Here is a 23463-nt window from a genome sequence, read left to right on the forward strand (position 1 = left end):
ACAAGAAAATAATCAATCCGACTATCTTGATTAAGCCTCATCCAAGTATATTTTACGAGATCCTTGTTTTTAAGCCATCTAAATATCAGTCAATTACAAAGTGCCTATAATATTCGTAATCTCTTTGAGCACCAGAGGGTGACAGTTGGTAGTATGATTGCCTTTATGATCTATTGACGTAATTAAAACTGTGTTCTAGTCCCCTACAATTATAATAGAGTTATTTGTATATTGGAAAGTAATTTAATTATTATAAACATTTCCAAAGAAGTTCAGATCTTCATTATTCGGTCCAAATAGATTAACGAGCCATATCTGTTTATCATCAAGCAGTATATTAAATGCAATCCATCTTCCTTGAGGATCTATTTTAATGGATTACACTTCAAGATCTAGATTGTTTTTTAATAGAATCATAACACCTTTCGAATTCCTTAGCCCATGACAGAATAAGATTTGACCAACCCACTCTTTTTCCCAAGCCACTTCATCAGAGTATATTGAATGAGTTTCCTGTAAGAAATAAATAATAATGGTAGTCCTTCTCCCTTAGCCATGTAAAAACTGCTCTCTTTTTCCTATTTATTATCAGCAAAACCATTGGAATTATAGCTAACTTTCCTCAAAACTCCAATTACCATGGTGGGTTGTATTTGAGAAATGTACCACTATCCTGGCCATTATTTTGAGATACCTATCCATACTTACCATTACCACCAGAACCTTTGCCTGTCCGTTATCCACGTAGCTGTACCATGATACCCTGCTAAACATACTGTAGCTCCAACTGGCTCTAAGTAGACCTCCAGTTGTCCTCCAATTTCCCTCAAACTTTCCCCCATCCCAAGTAGGGTTGTCATCCCTGTCACTGGCACTCCACCCCCGTACACATGGATCCTATGGCCTTTAAGAGGTTGGGACCCATCCCTTGAAAAGAGCAAAAAAGTGCCACTTACAGAACAAAACCAGGTTAGCCGTTATTAGCGTTTCTAACCCCTTTACCTGTTAGGTTCTGAACTATTGAATATTTGCACGTTTGACGCGGTACACATCTTCCTTACAGAGATAAACATCAGAATCATAAAACAGGCATATTTAAGGCCCATAAAAACATTACTCAAAAACAAATCAGCATAACTCCCAGAGCCCCGTTTCCACAAGCACCACACATATGAGAAGAGTTGATATGATTGCATGTGATCCTGAGCACACTGTGACTACTTGACTATATTATCTCTAAACGTGTTTTCAAATTGCAACACCGATAATACTGATAATGTATCTAATCTTAAATCATATTTAAAACCTTGACTCCCTTTAATTTGCTTTGTCAAGACAGTGAATAAGTGCTTGACTGATGCTGTAACACCCCCTGTCCAGGTAACACTTAATTATCGAACCGATGACAGCTTGGATTAATGGCACATGAAAAGCAATCCCCACACCCTGAGAAGACTGGCACCACAAGGGCACACTCCACACATAATAAACATCCCATAATCGGGAACGCTCGCCTTGCAGGCCTGCTGATGCGGCCAAGGTTGTAAATCTGTAAAACTTTACTTCTACAGGTTCATCTGTGCTCCCTAGGCACCTGGCCTACAGCCTGCTGCTGCTGCATGTGTTGGGTCAGACCCTTGTTGGGGCCTTTTCAGTTGCTGTTGTTTCACTGAGCAGGAGATCCCTGAGAGAATAAAACCTTCACTGAGATAACTAGGTCCAGTACTGTATTTCTTATGAATGGAACGTATCCATTTTGACCATTGGGAACTCCTAGATCCACAAATGTACTTATTTATTTACATAAGGCTTCCTATTTACTTCTCAAACATTACTAACCCACCTGTATGTTAATGGCCAAACTAGGTTTTTTTGGCTTTGGTTATGTACACGAGAGATGACAGTACATTTGGGTTATGCCTACCTCACTGACAGAGCATTGGTGACACACTGGCTGACTGCTGTGGTTTGGGCATGTGATGAAGTTATGGAACAGCACTGTATTAGTTCCAAAACACACCACACTGTATCACCACAATTGGTCTTTCTGGGTCATCCTGACAGTCCATGCTCACCCACATGCCCACATGCCGGGAGATATCTAACTGGCTAAAGCCCAGGCACCAGGGGACAGGTGGAGGCAGGCAGACATGGCTGGGTGATCTGAGCGGTAAGTGGTAAGGGGCATGCAGTAATTGCAGCCCTCTCTGCGTAGGCTATAATGAATAAAATATGATGTGGGGTATTATTCAGCCAGGAGCTGGGCAGTAGCGTGTCATCGCTGTGCCATGTGAGTAATAACGGGGCCATTACTGCTGCTGCAGGTTGCTCATTACTCTGATTGTCTTGGAAATGAAGAGGTTGTGAATCTATTATATTCCAAATTGTTTGAGGGGAATGCGGGAGCAGCTATTACCGTGCTGTACGCGCTATGGAGCTCAGCTGAACTGAGACACACACACACACACACACCCAGGCAGGCGCACACACACGCACACGTGCACACACACTCCTGGGCTTAAGACTAGAATCAAAGTATCTGGTGATGGGGTGCCCCTATTTTGAGCTACCGTAAAAGTAAAACAAATAAAAAACTCCTGCTGTTAGGCTTTTTTGTACTTCTGGACTGGTGTTCATAAGACAAAAACAGTGGGTTAATTCATGAAGTTTTTATAATTCATCCACAACTGCTTCATCAGCATCTGCATAGTTAGGACTTAATCGTTAAGCTTTGAAATGTAAATGAGAATGGATGATGAGAAGCACTGCAGCTAATATTAAAGGTACTAATACTTTCAATAATTGAACCTTAAGCAGATTTAAGGTGGGGATATAGAAATATGCTGAGAAATGGCAAGTTAATCCACTCCTTTTTCCACAGCTATGCCAGTGATTTGTTAAATGTCAAGACAACTGCTAAACAGAGGGGGCTTCACAGGTAAGATACTTTGTATTCATTTTGGTAAATCAATGAGACAGCAATTTTAGGCCGAGCGGAACTTTGATTTGCCGTTTCACCAAATTTGCAGGGACGTTGTCAATAATTAAAGCAAGGACAGAGAGCCTGCTGGGTAAAGCAGCAGCAGTGGGAAAATCAACAGTCAGCTCTCTCTCTCTCTCTCTCTGGTTAGCAACTAAGGTGACTTGAGCACCCTGCGCTCACACACTCTCAGCTCTCAGGGATGGTGTGTGAAAATCACACCATGCTCCATTCCAGTTGAACAGAGAGCAATCTGACCCTGTTCTGAGAGTGATAATGTAATGATGTTGGGTCTCTTCATGTTCATGAAATATATGATTCTGGGCTTTTTTTGGTGCATAAAAAGGCTTCGGTTGGGTTTCTTTCGATTCATTATTAAGGAAGCAGAGTTGTGCTATTGTTGAGGCTTCGGGCCATATGTTTGGTACCTTTAATCTTCTCCGATCAGATGAGCAGCCCTAGTAATGATGACGAAGTGGAGCAGAAGGTGCATTCTGTGTCTAATAGAGAAGAGCCTGACTCCTGCAGAATGTGATCAGATGACAGAGGACAACAGAGGGGAGACATGAAGCCTGCCTACAGTGTTTCAATACTGTGGAAAATGATTCTGTGCATGGTTTTCATCCAGAGGGAGACTACTGTTATAATGTTCCTAGGCCGTTAAATAGTCATTCAAGACATTGTAGCGTACCCACAAGATTTGTACATATACAGTGGCTTCGTAAAGTATTCGAACCCCTTGACTTTTTCCATATTTTGTTACGTTACATGCTTATTCCAAAATGTATTAAATATTTTTTTCCCTCATCAATCTACACACAATAGCCCATAATGACAAAGAAAAAACTGGTTTTTAGACATTTTTGCTAATTTAGATTTAAAAAAAAGAATAATAAACACTTATTGACATAAGTATTCAGACTTGAAATTGAGCTCAGGTGCATCCTGTTTCCATTGATCATCCTTGAGATGTTTCTACAAATTGATTGGAGTCCACCTGTGGTAAATTCAATTGATTGGACATCATTTAGAAAGGCACACGCCTGTCTATATAAGGTCCCACAGTTAACAGTGCATGTCAGAGCAAAAAACAAGCCATGAGGTCAAAGGAATTGTCCATAGAGCTCTGAGACAGGATTGTGTCAAGGCACAGATCTGGGGAAAGGTACAAAAAAATTCTACAGCATTGAAGGCCCCCAAGAACACAGTGGCCTCCATCATTCTTAAATGGAAGAAGTTTGGAACCACCAATAACCGTCCTAGAACTGGCCGCCCGGCCAAATTGAGCAATCGGGGGAGAAGGGCCTTGGTCAGTAAGGTGACCAAGAACCCAATGGTGACTCTGACAAGAGCTCCAGAGTTCCTCTGTGGAGATGGGAGAACCTTCCAGAAGGACATCTGTCTCTGCCGCACTCCACAAATCAGGCCTTTTTTATGGAAGAGTGGCCAGAAGGAAGCCACTCCTCAGTAAAAGGCACATGACAGCCAGCTTGGAGTTTGCCAAAAGGCACCTAAAGGATTCTGACCATGAGAAACAAGATTCTCTGTTATGATGAAACCAAGATTAAACTCTTTGGCCTGACTGCCAAGCGTCACATCTGGAGGAAACCTGGCACCATCCCTACAGTGAAGCATGGTGGTGGCAGCATCATGCTGTGGGATGTTTTTCAGCATCAGGGACTGGGAGACTACTCACTATCGGGGGAAAGACGAACGGAGCAAAGTACAGGAAGATCCTTGATGAAAACCTGCTCCAGAGTGCTCAGGACCTCAGACTGGAGCGAAGGTTCACCTTCCAACAGGACAACGACCCTAAGCACACAGCCAAGAAAAAGCAGGAGTGGCTTCAGGACAAGTCTCTGAATGTCCTTGAGTTGCCCAGCCAGAGCCCGGACTTGCACCCAATCAAACATCTCTAGAGACCTGAAAATAGCTGTGCAGCGACGCTCCCTATCCAACCTGATAGAGCTTGAGAGGATCTGCAGAGAAAAATGGGAGAAACTCCCCAAATACAGATGTGCCAAGCTTGTAGCGTCATACCCAAGAAGACTCGAGGCTGTAATCGCTGCCAAAGGTGTTCCAACAAAGTACTGAGTGAAGGGTCTGAATACTTACAGTACCAATCAAAAGTTTGGACACAAAATCTCATTCAAGGGTTTTTATTTATTTTTTACTATTTTCTACATTGCAGAATAATAGTGAAGACATCAAAACTATTAAATGACACATATTGAATCATGTAGTAACCAAAAAAGCGTTAAACAAATCAAAATATATTTTAGATGTTAGATTCTTCAAAGTAGCCACCATTTGCCTTGATGACAGTTTTGCACACTCTTGATAGTCCAAACTTTTGACTGGTACTGTATGTAAATGTGATATTTTATATATTTGCAAAAATGTCTGAAAACCTGTTTTTACTTTGCGATTATGCGATATTGTGTGTAGATTGATGAGGGGAAAAAGCGATTTAATCAATTTCAGAAAAAGGCTGTAACGTAACAAAATGTGGAAAAAGTCAAGGGGTCTGAATACTTTCCAAATGCACTGTATATTTATACACTGAGTATACAAAACATTAAGGACACCTGCTCTTTCCAAGACATAGACTAACCAGGTGAATCCAGGTGAAAGCTATGATCCCTTATTGATGTCACTTGTTAAATCCACTTCAAATCAGTGTAGATGAAGGGGAGGAGACAGGTTAAAGAAGTATTTTTGGCACAGTGGCCACTAGAGATCATCCTTGTTCGAGTCCAGGCTCTGTCGCGGCCGGCCGCGACCGGGAGACCCATGGGGTGGTGCACAATTGGTCCAGCGTCGTCCGGGTTAGGGGAGGGTTTGGCTGGCAGGGATGTCCTAGTCCCATCGCACTCTAGCGACTCCTGTGGCGGGCCGGGCGCATGCATGCTGACACGGTCTCCAGGTGTAAAGTGTTTCCTCCGACACATTGGTGCAGCTGGCTTCCGGGTTAAGTGGGCATTGTGTCAAGAAGCCTTGCGGCTTGGTTGGGTTGTGTTTCAGAGGACGCATGGCTCTCGACCTTCGCCTCTCCCGAGTCCGTACGGGAGTTGCAGCAATGAGACAAGACTGTAACTACCAATTGGATGCCACGAAATTTGGGAGAAAAAGGGTAAAAAATTAATAAATAAAATAAAGAAGGATTGTTAAGCCTTGAGACAATTGAGACATGGATTGTGTATGTGTGCCATTCAGAGGGTGAATGGGCAAGACAGAACTTTTATGTTCCTTTGAACGGGGTATGGTGGTAGGTGCCAGACGCACCGGTTTATGTCAAGAACTGCAACTCTCGTGTGTATCAACAATGGTCCACCACCCAAAGGACATCCAGCCAACTTGACACAACTGTGGTAATCATTGGAGTCAACATGGGCCAGCATCCATGTGGAACGCTTTTGACAGCTTGTAGAGTCCATGCCCCGACTAATTCAGACTGTTCTGAGGGCAAAAGGGAGTGCAACTCAATATTAGGAAGGTTTTGGTATTCCTAATGTTTGGTATACTCACTGTATATATATTTATATTCCGGACTCTGACATTGCTCATTCTGTTTTTGCTCGTCCATTTATTTGTATCATGTTTGATTTATTTAACTTTTGGATTATGTGTGTATTGTTATTGTACTGCTAGGTATTGCTGCACTGTTGGAGCTAGAAACATAAGCATTTCGCTGCACCTGTGATAAAATCAGAAAATCTGTCTACGTGAACAATAAACTTTGAAACTTTGATTTGAGATGAATCAAGGACCATTATCTCGTTGCGTGACAAAAGCTGGTGTTGCTCTAGATGTCTCCCGGCTCTGGTAAATCATGCATCTACCCACTCTCATATTAACATGCTGCTCTCCAAACAGCAGCAACTTAAGAGGACAGCTCGGAGAGGCATCTCTCTCCCCAAAGCCCTGCAGAAATGAGCAGTGAGACTTCCCTCGCTGCTCTCCTTCCCTTCCTCTGACTGGCAGCACACTCCAGTGGAGCCCCGCTGCAGGACGACACGCTGATCCACTCTGACATGCCTGACCTTTCCCGGGCTGCACGGCTGGGCTGGCTTGCCGTGCCCGCCTGAAAAGGCCATGCCAGTCAGGCCAGGCAGTCAGGCCCCGCCGCCCCATGCTCACCACCCCACCCCGCCTCACCTCAGCCCCTGCACTAGCTGCCATCTCAGGCCTGGCAGGGTGAGCTGCTATGGACACCCACCCTGGACAGACAGCCATTCAGTCTGAGGGGCTCTCAACTGCAAAAGCTTCTGTGGAAATTACATGTAACCTATACAGAAGGTCTGTATAAGTGTTTGAAAGAAACAAATAAATATGCATCCAAATCTATGGCATTCCCATTAATGGTGTCACATTATAGATATCTCATTAACTTATATATCAATCATTAAAAGCTCCCTTCTGAGCTAAAACGATTCACATTTGCAGTCAGCGCACGTGAGAGGCATTTCACTTAATTTAAGATTAAGCAAGACAATGAGGAGAAAGGAAATTGCGCATAAATGAGGAAGAACATTTCTCCATAATTTTCTGTTTTAAACAAGTGGTGTTTGGAGTTTTACATTTTCATAATGTTGTCACTTAACTGTCTGAGGTGACATATTTGTTCTCAGAGTCTCAATAGAGGCAGTGGTAATATGCTCTTGGAATAGCTGTTGGGGGCCCATTTAGGAGCCCGGGGGGGGGGGGGATTCAGAGTGCAGAATTGATGCTGCAGCTATGAAACGAGGAGCTGTCGCATCCAGTGAGCGCTTTCCAGAGCAAAGGAAACACTTGGCACTGCAGAAATAAATCATGTGCTCATGCCCTTGCAGTTTAGTGCACCATTGTATTTTTCTTCTTCAAAGCAGGGAGGGAATTTCTCTGCTACAAACACTGCGGTTTCAGCATCAAGGGTGTGCTTCGCATAACACATTTTTCTCTCATTTGCGCCCTTCTCTGACATTAAAAGATCAAGGAGCTACTTGGGCACAATTTACTGTAGGCTAAAGAGAGAATTAAACTCATGCTGAATGAATGAATTCAATTGACTAACTGGTCAGAACAGCCAAAAAACAGGCTTCTTCATTTAATAATTGACTGTGAATCTCATTAGTATAACTCTCTTTTGGTAGGCTGAAACAAAAAGATGGCGTTTTATTTACTGAGACAATCATATATGTGCAAATGTGCATTTTTAATTATCTCCTAAGGCTATATATTTTACATCACTCAGTGAAACTTGTGGATGGTGCTTGACTGTTTTCCACAGCTCAACCTCTCCCATTTTGTCACAGGGGTCGTTGAATGGAGACCAAGGCGCAGCGTCTATAGTGCTCATTCTTTGTCTTTAATGAAATACACTTTACCAACAAAATAACAAAATGACCAACAACAGTCCCGTCAGGTACACTAGACTAAACGGAAACAACCACCCACAAAACCCTATGAAAAACAGGCTGCCTAAGTATGGCTTCCAATCAGAGACAACGATAGATTCTGATTGGAAACCATACCTGGCCACAACATAGAAAATGACAACATAGAATGAAACTCTAGACAACCCACATAGAAAACAGAAAACCCAAAACACATAGACGAAACACCCCCCTGTCACGCCCTGACCAATCTACTAGGGAAAAATGACCTCATAACAGGGTCAGGACGTGACACATTTAAACTCAATTAGGCCTACCAATATGTGTAAATCAAAACCCAAAAGTTGCAACATCACATTTTATATACAGTGCATTCGGAGAGTATTCAGACCACTTTACTTTTCCCACATTTTGTTACATTACAGCCTTATTCTAAAATTAATTAAATACACTGCTCAAAAAAATAAAGGGAACACTAAAATAACACATCCTAGATCTGAATGAATGAAATAATCTTATTAAATACTTTTTTCTTTACATTTACATAAAGTAACATCAAATTGATCAGAAATAAAGTGTATACATTATTAATGTTGTAAATGAATATTGAACATCTGATTTTTAATGGAATATCTACATAGGTGTAAAGAGGGCCATTATCAGCAACCATCACTCCTGTATTCCAATGGCACGTTGTGGTAGCTAATCCAAGTTTATCATTTTAAAAGGCTAATTGATCATTAGAAAACCCTTTTGCAATTATGTTAGAACATCTGAAAACTGTTGGTCTGATTAAAGAAGCAATAAAACTGGCCTTCTTTAGACAAGTTGAGTATCTGGAGCATCAGCATTTGTGGGTTCGATTACAAGCTCAAAATGGCCAGAAAAAAAGACCTTTCTTCTGAAACTCGTCAGTCTATTCTTGTTCTGAGAAACAAAGGCTATTCCATGTGAGAAATTGCCAAGAAACTGAAGATCTCGTACAACGCTGTGTACTACTCCCTTCACAGAACAGCGCAAACTGGCCCTAACCAGAATAGAAAGAGGAGTGGGAGGCCCCGGTGCACAACTGAGCAAGAGGACAAGTACATTAGAGTGTCTAGTTTGAGAAACCAACGCCTCACAAGTCCTCAACTGGCAGCTTCATTAAATAGTACCCGCAAAACACCAGTCTCAACGTCAACAGTGAAGAGGCGACTCCAAGATGCTGGCCTTCTAGGCAGAGTTGCAAAGAAAAAGCCATATCTCAGACTGGCCAATAAAAATAAAATATTAAGATGGGCAAAAGAACACAGACACTGGACAGAGGAAGAGTGGAAAAAAAGTGTTATGGACAGACGAATGTAAGTTTGAGGTGTTCGGATCACAAAGAACATTCGTGAGACGCAGAAAAAATGAAAAGATGCTGGAGGAGTGCTTGACGCCATCTGTCAAGCATGGTGGAGGCAATGTGATGGTCTGGGGGTGCTTTGGTGGTGGTAAAGTGGGAGATTTGTACAGGGTAAAAGGGATCTTGAAGAAGGAAGGCTATCACTCCATTTTGCAACGCCATGCCATACCCTGTGGACAGCGCTTAATTGGAGTCAATTTCCTCCTACAACAGGACAATGACCCAAAGCACAGCTCTGAACTATGCAATAACTATTTAGGGAAGAAGCAGTCAGCTGGTATTCTGTCTACAATGGAGTGGCCAGCACAGTCACCGGATCTCAACCCCATTGAGCTGTTGTGGGAGCAGCTTGACCGTATGGTATGTAAGAAGTGCCCATCAAGCCAATCCAACTTGTGGGAGGTGCTTCAGGAAGCATGGGGTGAAATCTCTTCAGATTACGTCAACAAATTGACAACTAGAATGCCTAAGGTCTGCAAGACTGTAATTGCTGCAAATGGAGGATTCTTTGACGAAAGCAAAGTTTGAAGGACACAATTATTATTTCAATTAGAAATCATTATTTATAACCTTTCTATTCATTTTGCAACTATTTTCATGTAAACTCAGAAAAAAAAGACACATCCCCTTTTCAGGACCCTGTATTTCAAAGATAATTCATAAAAATCCAAATAACTTCACAGATCTTCATTGTAGGGTTTAAACACTGTTTCCCATGCTTGTTCAATGAACCATAAACAATTAATGGACATGCACCTGTGGAACAGTCGTTAAGACACTAACAGCTTACAGCCGGTAGGCAATTAAGGTCACAGTTTTGAAAACTTAGGACACTAAAGAGGCCTTTCTACTGACTCTGAAAAACACCAAAAGAAAGATACCCAGAGTCCCTGCTCATCTGTGTGAACGTGCCTTAGGCATGCTGCAAGGAGGCATGAGGACTGTAGATGTGGCCAGGGCAATAAATTACAATGTCCGTACTGTGAGACGCCTAAGGCAGTGCTACAGGGAGACAGGACGGACAGCTGATCGTCCTCACAGTGGCAGACCACGTGTAACAACACCTGCACAGGATCAGTACATCTGAACATCACACCTGCGGGACAGGTACAGGATGGCAACAAAAACTGCCCGAGTTACACCAGGAATGCACAATCCCTCCATCAGTGCTCAGACTGTCCGCAATAGGCTGAGAGAGGCTGGACTGAGGGCTTGTAGGCCAGTTGTAAGGAAGGTCCTCACCAGACATCACCGGCAACAATGTCGCCTATGGGCACAAACCCACCGTCGCTGGACCAGACAGGACTGTCAAAAAGTGCTCTTCACTGACGAGTCGCGGTTTTGTCTCACCAGGGGTGATGATCAGATTTGCGTTTATCATCGAAGGAATGAGCGTTACACCGAGGCCTGTACTCTGGAGCGGGATCGATTTGGAGGTGGAGGGTCTGTCATGGTCTGGGGCGGTGTGTCACAGCATCATCGGATTGAGCTTGTTGTTATTGCAGGCAATCTCAACGCTATGCGTTACATGGAAGACATCCTCCTCCCTCATGTGGTACCCTTCCTGCAGGCTCATCCTGACATGACCCTCCAGCATGACAATGCCACCAGCTATACTGCTCGTTCTGTGCGTGATTTCCTGCAAGACAGGAATGTCAGTGTTCTGCCATGGCCAGCGAAGAGCCCGGATCTCAATCCCATTGAGCACGTCTGGGACCTGTTGGATCGGAGGGTGAGGGCTAGGGCCATTCCCCCCAGAAATGTCCGGGAACTTGCAGGTGCCTTGGTGGAAGAGTGGGGTAACATCTCACAGCAAGAACTGGCAAATCTGGTGCAGTCCATGAGGAGGAGATGCACTGCAGTACTTAATGCAGCTGGTGGCCACACCAGACACTGACGGTTACTTTTGATTTTGACCCCCCCTTTGTTCAGGGACACATTATTCCATTTCTGTTAGTCACATGTCTGTGGAACTTGTTCAGTCTATGTCTCAGTTGTTGAATCTTGTTATGTTCATACTGTAACAGTCGTCGTACGTAGTGGACCAAGGCGCAGCGGGTTGAGTGCTCATAGTGACTTTATTTAACACTGAACAAACAAAACAAGAAAACGATCGAACGAACAGGATTGCAGGCTAAACACACAGCTATGCAACAACAACTTCCCACCAAGGGACAGGTGAAACAGGGCTACCTAAGTATGACTCTCAATCAGCAACAACGATGTACAGCTGTTCCTGATTGAGAGCCATACCAGGCCAACACAAAGAAATACACAACATAGAAACCATAGAAATACAAAACAAGAACATTACCCAAAAACCCCGGAACACATAAATCAAACACCCCTCTTACATAAATACATATCCCATTAAACCCCGAACCACATAAAACAAATACCCCCTGCCACATCCTGACCAAACTACAATAACCAATAACCCCTTATACTGGTCAGGACGTGACAGTACCGCCCCCCCCCCCCCCCCCCCCCCAAAAGGTGCAGACCCTGGATGCACCTCACACAAAAATAAAAACAAAATAAACCCCCAAACTAAAGGGAGGGAAGGGAGGGTGGCTGCCGTCACCAACGGTTCCCATGCTACATCCCCCCCTCCCCAATCCTCCTACTGTGGAGGTGGCTCAGGCTCTGGCCTTAGTCCCCCACCTAACCTGTCCACCCCCGCTGAATACCTCTGGCTGAGGCACGTCGCTGTAGACCTCGGGCTGAAGCACTTCGCTGTAGACCTCAGACAGAAGGATGATTCTGGGAGCTCCGGACTGTAGGCCGTCTCACTCGGTTCCGGACTGTAGGCCGTCTCACTCGGTTCCGGACTGTAGGCCGTCTCACTCGGTCCCGGACTGTAGGCCGTCTCACTCGGTCCCGGGACTGTAGGCCGTCTCACTCGGTCCCGGACTGTGGGCCATCTCTATACGGGGCACTGTCGTCAGACACTCTGGACGGGGCACTGTCTCTGGACGGGGCACTGTTGCCGGACACTCTGGACGGGGCACTGTTGCCGGACACTCTGGACGGGGCACTGTTGCCGGAAGCTCTGGACGGGGTACTGTCGTCGGAAGCTCTGGACGGGGACTGCGCACTGAAAGCCTGATGCGTGGGGCTGGTAGTGGAGGTACCAGACTGGATACATGCACCCCAAGGCTAGTGCGAGGAGCAGGAACAGGACGAGATGGACTGGGCTGACGCACTAGAGGCCTGGTGTGTGGTGCTGGATTTGGAGATGCCAGACTGGATACACACACCTCAGGGCTAGTGCGAGGAGCAGGATTAGGACGAGCTGGACTGGGCTGACGCACTGGAGGCCTGGTGCGTGGTGCTGGCTTTGGAGATGCCAGACTGGAGACACGCACCTCAAGGCTAGTGCGAGGAGCGGGAACAGGACGTACTGGACTGGGCTGACGCACTGGAAGCCTAGTGCGTGGTGCTGGTACTGGAGGTATCAGACTGGAGACACGCACCCCAAGGCTAGTGCGAGGAGCAGGAACTGGATACACTGGACCCTGAATCAGTACTGGAGATCTGGAGCACACAACCCCTACTGGCTGAGTGCTCACTCGAGCACGGCACTTGCGAGGGGCTGGAATCACTCTCACCGGACTGTGCGTGCGCATGGGCGAGATCGTGCGCACTTCCGCATAGCACGGTGCTCTTCTGATCCACTGCTCCCCATAATAAGCACGGGGATTTGGCTCAGGTCTACTGCCTGCTCTAGCCAAACTACCCGTGTGCCCTCCCCCAAAAAATTATTGGGGCTGCCTCTCCGGCTTCCCCTGTAGCATTCCCGGTCCTCTTTAGCCTCTCTTATTTCCGCTCTCCTGGCTGCCTCCACCTGTTCCCATGAGAGGCGATCCCTTCCGGCCAGGATCTCTTCCCAACTGTAGGATCCTTTGCCGTCCAGGATGTCCTCCCATGTCCAGTCCTCTTGCTGCTCCTTTCTCCGCTGCTTGGTCCGTTTGTGGTGGGAAGTTCTGTAACGGTCATCGTACGTAGTGGACCAAGGCGCAGCGGGTTGAGTGCTCATAGTGACTTTATTTAACACTGAACAAACAAAACAAGAAAACGATCGAATGAACAGGATTGCAGGCTAAACACACAGCTATGCAACAACAACTTCCCACCAAGGGACAGGTGAAACAGGGCTACCTAAGTATGACTCTCAATCAGCAACAACGATGTACAGCTGTTCCTGATTGAGAGCCATACCAGGCCAACACAAAGAAATACACAACATAGAAAACCATAGAAATACAAAACAAGAACATTTCCCAAAAACCCCGGAACACATAAATCAAACACCCCTCTTACATAAATACATATCCCATTAAACCCTGAACCACATAAAACAAATACCCCCTGCCACGTCCTGACCAAACTACAATAACCAATAACCCCTTATACTGGTCAGGACGTGACACATACAAATATTTACACATGTTAATAAGTTTGCTGAAAATAAACGCAGTTGACAGTGAGAGGACGTTTCTTTTTTTGCTGAGTTGATGTTTTCATGGGAAACAAGGACATTTCTAAGTGACCCCAAACTTTTGAACGGTAGTGTACATGGTAACTGGTATAAAACTGTTTGGTAGTTACTGTGTAATTAGAATTTGAAAGAAACTCAAATGACATGGCATTTGTGCAATATATTGTAAATCACGTCAATCTAAAACTAGGTGGACCTATACCAGCATTAACCCTGCGGCATTTTGTATTGGTCACTATAAACATCACAGCTGTGAAGAAATGTTCACATATTATGTACAACGTGAACACACAAGAACACGGCGAGCCCCTTCAAACTCATAGACAGATCATCAGTAGATCTCCAGACTTCAAAGGCCAGAGAGTGAAGGGAAGGTGTGTGTGTGTCTTTGGCAGGATGCTGCCCACTGGCCAACCTCTGAGTGGACATAGATAGATGCCCTCATCCATAGGGATGTAAAGCCAGTAAAACATATATAATCACTACAGCTTTACCCCTTCCTATGATCCTAGAGTCCCTGGGTTTTGGTTGATTAAACTCTGCCTTGTGAATTTGGGATTAAAGCTTGAGGAATCCTTGATGCAGAAATAATGATTCTTTGACACTAATTATCTGTATTTATACTATACATACAGATACTGAGTATTTATTATATACTGCTCAAAAAAATAAAGGGAACACTTAAACAACACAATGTAACTCCAAGTCAATCACACTTCTGTGAAATCAAACTGTCCACTTAGGAAGCAACACTGATTGACAATACATTTCACATGCTGTTGTGCAAATGGAATAGACAACAGGTGGAAATTATAGGCAATAAGCAAGACACCCCCAATAAAGGAGTGGTTCTGCAGGGGGTGACCACAGACCACTTCTCAGTTCCTATGCTTCCTGGCTGATGTTTTGGTCACTTTTGAATGCTGGCGGTGCTTTCACTCTAGTGGTAGCATGAGACGGTGTCTACAACCCACACAAGTGGCTCAGGTAGTGCAGCTCATCCAGGATGGCACATCAATGCGAGCTGTGGCAAGAAGGTTTGCTGTGTCTGTCAGTGTAGTGTCCAGAGCATGGAGGTGCTACCAGGAGACAGGCCAGTACATCAGGAGACGTGGAGGAGGCCGTAGGAGGGCAACAACCCAGCAGCAGGACCGCTACCTCCGCCTTTGTGCAAGGAGGAGCAGGAGGAGCACTGCCAGAGCCCTGCAAAATGACCTCCAGCAGGCCACAAATGTGCATGTGTCTGCTCAAACGGTCAGAAACAGACTCCACGAGGGTGGTATGAGGGTCTGACGTCCACAGGTGGGGGTTGTGCTTACAGCCCAACACCGTGCAGGACGTTTGGCATTTGCCAGAGAACACCAAGATTGGCAAATTCGCCACTGGCGCCCTGTGCTCTTCACAGATGAAAGCAGGTTCACACTGAGCACGTGACAGACGTGACAGAGTCTGGAGACGCCGTGGAGAACGTTCTGCTGCCTGCAACATCCTCCAGCATGACGGTTTGGCGGTGGGTCAGTCATGGTGTGGGGTGGCATTTCTTTGGGGGGCCGCACAGCCCTCCATGTGCTCACCAGCGGTAGCCTGACTGTCATTAGGTACCGAGATGAGATCCTCAGACCCCTTGTGAGACCATATGCTGGTGCGGTTGGCCCTGGGTTCCTCCTAATGCAAGACAAGGCTAGACCTCATGTGGCTGGAGTGTGTCAGCAGTTCCTGCAAGAGGAAGGCATTGATGCTATGGACTGGCCTGCCCGTTCTCCAGACCTGAATCCAATTGAGCACATCTGGGACATCATGTCTCGCTCCATCCACCAACGCCACGTTGCACCACAGACTGTCCAGGAGTTGGCGGATGCTTTAGTCCAGGTCTGGGAGGAGATCCCTCAGGAGACCATCCGCCACCTCATCAGGAGCATGCCCAGGCGTTGTAGGGAGGTCATACAGGCACGTGGAGGCCACACACACTACTGAGCCTCATTTTGACTTGTTTTAAGGACATTACATCAAAGTTGGATCAGCCTGTAGTGTGGTTTTCCACTTTAATTTTGAGTGTGACTCCAAATCCAGACCTCCATGGGTTGATAAATTGGATTTCCATTGATTATTTTTGTGTGATTTTGTTGTCAGCACATTCAACTATGTAAAGAAAAAAGTATTTAATAAGATTATTTCTTTCATTCAGATCTAGGATGTGTTGTTTAAGTGTTCCCTTTATTTTTTTGAGCAGTGTATATTATATCTGCTGTCATTGGAATAACCGATCACATACATCATCGACTCGGGGCAGTTCAGACAAGTTCAGACAGTCAGTGGGCCACGGTTATGAAGTAAACGCAATCATGTCAAATGATTTTATGAAGAAGGCTGCAGATGCACATTTCAATAATACATCGACAGAGGATCTTAGTGCTCATAATACATATCATGAAATGGAGAAAAGTCTTTGCCGTTCGCCTTCAGTCAATTGCTCCCTGTAATATTTCTAAATGGTAAGAACTGTACTTCTAAATGCACTGTCGGCCACATCGGCCACTATGCTTGTTGTAAATGATATTGCAAATGCCTTAGATGATAGAAAGCACTGTGCTGCGTTGTTTGTAGATTTGTCAAAAGCTTTTGACACTGTAGACCATGCTATCCTTTTGAGTAAGCTGTCATCTATAGGAGTGGGCACTGATGCCTGCCGATGGTTTTATGACTATCTTAAAGATAGAACTCAGGCCGTCATGGTCGACGGGGTCAAGTCTGACTCCTTACAGTTACTTAAAGGGGTGCCTCAGGGTTCAATAATTGGCCCACTATTGTTCTCACTTTATATAAACAACATTGGTGATGATGTCAAATATTGTAAATTCCATTTATATGCAGATGACACAGTGATGTACTCTATTGCTCCAACAGCGGACCAAGCTTTAATGCAGTTGGAGTCTGATTTTAGGATACTACAGGGGTCTCTTTTACAGCTTAAACTTGTTTTAAACGCCAAGAAAACAAATGTCATGTTTTTTTCTAGGTCTAAACTCTCAGTTAGAAACACTTTTGTAATCACTAGCTTGGATGGTACTCAAATCAAACAGGTCTCTGCATATACATATTTAGGGTTATGGTTAGATGATAAGCTTTCTTTTAAAAAACATGTTACTGAATTGGGAAAAAAGCTCAAATTCAAGATAGGGTTCCTTTACAGAAACAGGGCTTGTCTGTCCTTTGTAAATAGAAAACAAATTGTGCAGGCTACTTTTATGTCCGTTTTAGATTATGGTGATATTATCTATATGCATGCATCGGCAAACACATTAAAACCACTGGATGCTATTTACCATTGTGCACTCAGGTTTATCATGGGTGATAGTTACAAAACTCATCACTGTATCCTATATCAACATGTGGGTTGGACCTCTCTATCTGTGAGGCGAGAGCAACATGCTCTCTTGTTTATTTATAAAGCGCTTCTTTTAAAACTACCTCCATATATATCATCATTAATTTCCACTAGATATACACATTTTAAAACCAGATCACAGATGTGGATTACATTAGAGACTCCTGCGGTCTCCACAGAGTTGGGTAGGACTGCCTTTAGTTCCTTTGCACCTTATTTATGGAACAAACTGCAGATCCAACTTAAGTTAGACACTCTGGTGTCCCTTGCCCATTTTAAAAATGTTATGGAGGATCAATATGATGTTGTCTGTGATTGTTTCTGTTGAATTGTGTCTTTGTTTTGTATGTTTGAAATGTTCTTGTCTGTATGCCTAAAACTGTACATGTCAACATGTTTACACAGGGCACAGCCGTAAAAGAGATCCAGGTCTCAGTTTGTTTTCCCTGTTAAAATAAAGATTAAAAAAAAAAAATTATAATAATAATAATAAAACTGTCAACTGCACATGGACAATTCAATGGATTTAAAAGATGTCATCAAAGTAAACTGTTGTTTTGAGGGTGAAATTTCAACCACAGGATTATGTCATCACGGTCACCAAATTTCAACATAGACAAACCTTGTATAAAATACTGCATGTTGAATTTGTACCTTTTAAAACAACATCAGATCTTCAACTTCATTTCCACTATCAGAAAATATAACAATAGGCTGGGCAGCACCTCCTACTGGAGTGTTGATCTATCTACAGCTAACCTTTGGTCTCCTATCCAGGGTTTTAACCAAGCCCAGCCCTCCTTTTGTATGATATTTGTCACTGACTATTACTAATGTGCTATCGTGAGAATGATTGTTGAGAGATCTCCACTTAACAACTAAATATATTCATTGTTGCTATCGAAGTCATTCCAAAGGGTAGGTTTAATAGAGCAAACCAAACCTCAAAGTTAAAGAATAGGACTAAAGTGCATTTTAAGTTGGATTTGATTTGATTCAGTCATATTCTTTAACTTAGATTTTTGGTTGAGATGGAATTATTATTATTATATTATTAATATGTAGATCAACTGGAATTAAAGCCAGACTAAGTCAGGGGAACAGATGGAACTATTACATCTCCTTTAAATGTTGATATTTGGTTGCGTTGTCAACCAAACATAATTCAACATTACTTTTATAATACAATAAATAGCCTATTAACTTGTCGACAAGTTCACAAATGATATGTTGGATTAATGTCTCCAACTCAACCAAAAATAAAGGTTAAAGAATGGGATTAAGTCAGTGGCTCAGATGGAACTATTCAAAGCAGTACACATATCTTCTTTAAATGTTGATATTTTGTTGTGTTGTCAACCAAACACAATTCCATATTACTTTTGTAATACAGTAAATAGCCCAGTAAATATCCTACTACAGGTGTAGGATCTTTATTTGATCCCCTGTTGCAGCAGAATTTGTAGTGCGATTTGAGGTTTAAAACAGCTTCTGAAGTTTCTCATTTCCCCTTTGACATTTCAGACTTGATTTTCCCTTATGGAAAATGTATTAACCGCGACAAAGATGTCCATTAATTATAATCCACACATAATAACTCACATTTTCTGTTGCTGCATTATTTTCCTGCTGTAGCAAACTGGCTCAAATTAAGATCCTATATCGGTAATGTAACAATATACCGTAAAATGGGTAACACATCCATGGCCACATTTTGAGGTTAAGGTAACAATAAATGTCTTCTTATATAATCATATTAAGCGTGCATGTTCAAGATAGCATGAATAGGTCATCGCAGGTCTGTAGAGATCTTCACAATTGCTGTAATAATCTGTGCAGAATCTCGAACTGCATTGATCACTTGCACTATGTACTTATTATGTAATATCAACTGCAATCCAAGTCATTTGGTTGTGCTATTAGATAAAGCACAGTGATAACACTAATTTGTTGTATAAATAACCAAAATATCTGACATGGTATTCCCATTTCAACTTTGCTGTGCTTTTAAATGAGTGAAAGCACAGTGACAGACATTTGGGTTACAACTAAACCAAAAACACACATTGTTATTCCATTGGAATTTGGTTGTGCTTTAGATGGTTGAAAGCATAGTGAAAACACATGGGAAATTCAACAAACTTTTTGAGTGGGTGAATATAGATTGTAATCAATGTCTCAACCAAACATTAACCAATTATCCATGTTGAAATGACTTGGTATGCCCAGTGGGCCTCAATTGTATGCAAATCTGTGAATACATGAAAATATGGATCACTTAAAAATGTCACTTTCCTAATCTCTAAAGGTCATGGTTTGATTGCAGAGATTATGTAGCGTTTGGTCTAGACTACATTTATTTGCAGTGGGCTTTAATACCAGGAAATAAAAGTAAGGGCAACAGCAACATGAGCTTTTAGAGAGGTGGGGACATAATGAGGATATACTTGAGACAGACCTATTTTCTCATAATAGAGGATGCAGACAAAAAGGCAGAGGGGCTTGAAGCCTGCGTAACAGGGTGCTTCTAGGTAAACAGTAGGCAGGGAGAGAACCATGGATATACAAGATAGAGAGATGGAGAGTGAGAGAATGGTAACTGCTGTGACTGTATTCCTGCATCATTGAAAGGTAATTCAAGGACAAAAAAGACTTTGAAAAGTGACCAGAGAAAAATTATGTTTAAGAAATTGAACAGCATGGACACTACAATTCATGCTACAGACAGTGAGCTGGGGATATACAATTATTAAAGGAGACTATAATGGATTAGAGATTACATGGTGGACATCAGGAGTGTAGAGAGCCTTTGCACAAAAGCAGATACCAGACAAAAGGATATAACCCACACTATAAACGGATAAACTGGCATGCCATTCAGATAGTCCACTTGAATAGCCCACCTGTAATCCTCGAAAAAATCAGAGTGTTTCTCATCAGTGTATACATTCCAGGCTGGCCACCTCATACAATATATTTGAACACTGTCCTTGGCTAAACTGTAGAAAAGACCTAAGAGTAGGGGTGCATCTTTGGTTTTAGAAGTAGGGGGGACATAAATATTTTGCCCTGCCTCTGTCCCCAGTGAAAAGTCTCCCCTGCCTAAGAGTAAACTGTCGTTTTTGAGTGTTTGCTACAGCTGTGGTGGATAATGGTGGTGAAGATGTTTCTGAGCTAACAGGGCTGTGTTCTGTCCTCCAGGGAGACTGTGAACCTTGTGGCCAACATAGACATACATCCCTTCTGTTCTACATCCATTTCCATGCTATCCTTTTCATAGCAGTGCAGGAGAGTGATGCTTCTTCACACTTGAGATGGATGAACTTCATCTGACTTTTCCCACCCTTCCTTACCTTGCACCCTGTGATGTTTTCAAGGGAAAGTCACACGCAGATCAAACAGAAAGCACTTACTTAGCAGTTCTGAGAATATAGCATGCATCGTCAATTCCTAGCAGTAGCACCATTTTATGGTTCACTTCATTTTAGTTGCAGGAATGCCCATGTTATTGGTAACACCTAATTGGTTTACAAAATCCACTCTGTCTGACCTTACTTAACACTATGACCAACGTTTTTATGTGATTTCAGGTTTCTATCACATCCATTCACTGTCTTCTGCACTATCTCTTTGTGCTGAGAGATAGATTTCCACCAGCTGCACTTGGAATCTCTAATTTAACTGGTCCACAGTCTGTCTATCTCTGAGACCTGTAAGTTATCACCAACAACTCCCTGTTGCCTCAGGTAACTTCAAAAGCCTGTTTTGTATTACAGTTCATAGTCTCAGAGTTCAATGTACATTGAACTGTAGGCCATGCTGTAATTACAGAAGTTGAAGCACATTTTCATGAAGGTAATGCTACGGAAAGTGTGAATATGAATGTAAAGGTATTTCTCTCCCTCCCCTTTTCCCTCTCTCTCTCTCTCTCTCTCTCTCTCTCTCTCTCTCTCTCTCTCTCTCCACACACACACACACAAACACACACACACACAGAGAGAGAGACAGATAGAGAGAGAGAGCGAATAGAATGTTATACAGTACCTTTTGTTCTTTTGAGCTTCCTTCTTGTCCATGATGACAGGTACACAGTTGGTGAGCTCTGTCCAGTCGGCATGCAAACCACAGCTCCAGCCCGTAGAGAATCGAGAGAACAGCCAGGACTCCTCTTTCCCTGGTCGGTGGCATGTACATTTCTTCTGCCCTGGCTTGCAGTCGCATGGTTGCTCCAAACGAATATTCCTAACTAAGTGCCTTCCAAACGTGGTTCCCCCGGTTTTTTGAATGTGTAAAAACACTATCACATCGTATCCTTTGATGTTGAAATCCACGTGCCGCTGAAGGTCTCGTTCAGTAAAGTTGAATTTTGACGGCAATTTCGGGGGGCTGTCATCCTCCAGTTCTGTGTAAAAGTCTTCGGTTGTCCGATATTGGGTAGAAAGTATACTGACCCCTCTCAAATTTTCCCCAGTTTTAAAGTGGCAAGAATTGCTGCCAGCTGGACATATATATTGATAGCCTATCATTACAAAAAGAACAGCTAAAACAGGAACTAAGATCAATTTATTGGATTTCTCATCCATGTTAACAAGAATATGTTTTCATGCCATTAGTGTGAATTATTACACATGATCCTTTCAGTAGCTGCTGCTTGGTTCATCACAATAATGTCTATGGATCTTCAAAGTGCCACATGTTGATCTGGATAAGATTTAGTTATTGTTCTTGCTATCAAAAGGCATATTTTGTTCTAAGCAGGTAGCCTACCTTTATGTTTCAAGGTCAGTCATATCACACCAGAGCAGATCATTTCAAACAAGGCAGGCTTGCAAAAACATGACATATTCCGGTTACTTCTCGTCATGGTTGTCCAACTTCACAAACGGTATTTTCAGTGCTGCACACTGACGTCCCCCGTGCTAGAATGTCAAGTGAAACCGAACCAGTCAACATGTTTCATTCTGATCCCGCAAAATTACAACTTTACATCTCGGGAAACAGTTGTCTGATTCACTTCAGCACCACAAACGTGCTTGTAGGGAAGTGGAGAAATGTCGGCGTTCATATATCCTTATGTCCAAGGCGTGCGCATGAAGGGGCAAGCGACTGCTGCTCCGACTACAGTGGGATGGGTCCTGAAGCATCCTCATACATCGCGCGGTTCAGTTTTGTTCAAATATTGCAGGCTAGCTTAGGCTATTACTTGAAGATGCTGCTGCATTCAAGACCCGGTGATCATGTTACGCCCTCTTCGTGGTAATATACTATCTATCGATTTTTGTGGACATAACCAAGGCTACTGTAACTTGGCTATAGGCTAGCATAGGAGAAAAGGCTCATAATCTTTCTTGTCTCGTAGAACAGATAGTCTACATTCAGCTCTTGCGGATCAGTCAGCACACACAAGTGACTAGACAATTCGATGTTTTTAAACTAAGCTATGAGAAATTGAGAACGGAATGTGAGTTTAGTGCCGTGCAATTAATTAACCAATGATGGCTAATATTACACCAAGAAAATGCAACCAATAGCACTTTGAAGATTGCAACGAAAGCCAATGGCGACAGAATAATACAATACAAACGACATTACAATATTGCCAGCCAATCAAATGGGGAAACAATGTATCCAGTCCAATCCAAATACTGTACTAACTTCAGGCAGCCTATTTCATGCATTGACATGGTTTCATGAGAACCAAAAGCATTTAAACCAATTAGCACAATATTAATAGATAATTAGATTAATTAAAAAAAGAAATACATATAAAAGTTAAAAACCAATCGCTAGTGAATGAACCATCATCACTTACGACTTCAACACCATGGACAG

General features: G+C 43.2%; 1 protein-coding gene across 1 annotated transcript in view; it reads right to left on the bottom strand.

Annotated features, from left to right (window-relative positions):
- The window catches only part of LOC106586266 (heparan-sulfate 6-O-sulfotransferase 3-B), a 105398-nt gene extending 82321 nt beyond the window's left edge, over positions 1-23077 (bottom strand). The window contains exon 1 of the mRNA XM_014173382.3: positions 21676-23077. Coding sequence (XP_014028857.2) covers positions 21676-22214 — 539 coding nt within the window. The 5' untranslated portion in view covers positions 22215-23077. The remainder of the gene's footprint in view (positions 1-21675) is intronic.
- Between the last annotated feature and the right edge of the window lie 386 nt (positions 23078-23463).

The sequence above is a fragment of the Salmo salar genome, chromosome 25 (assembly GCF_965601325.2).
Source record: "Salmo salar chromosome 25, fSalSal1, whole genome shotgun sequence".
Taxonomy (NCBI): domain Eukaryota; kingdom Metazoa; phylum Chordata; class Actinopteri; order Salmoniformes; family Salmonidae; genus Salmo; species Salmo salar.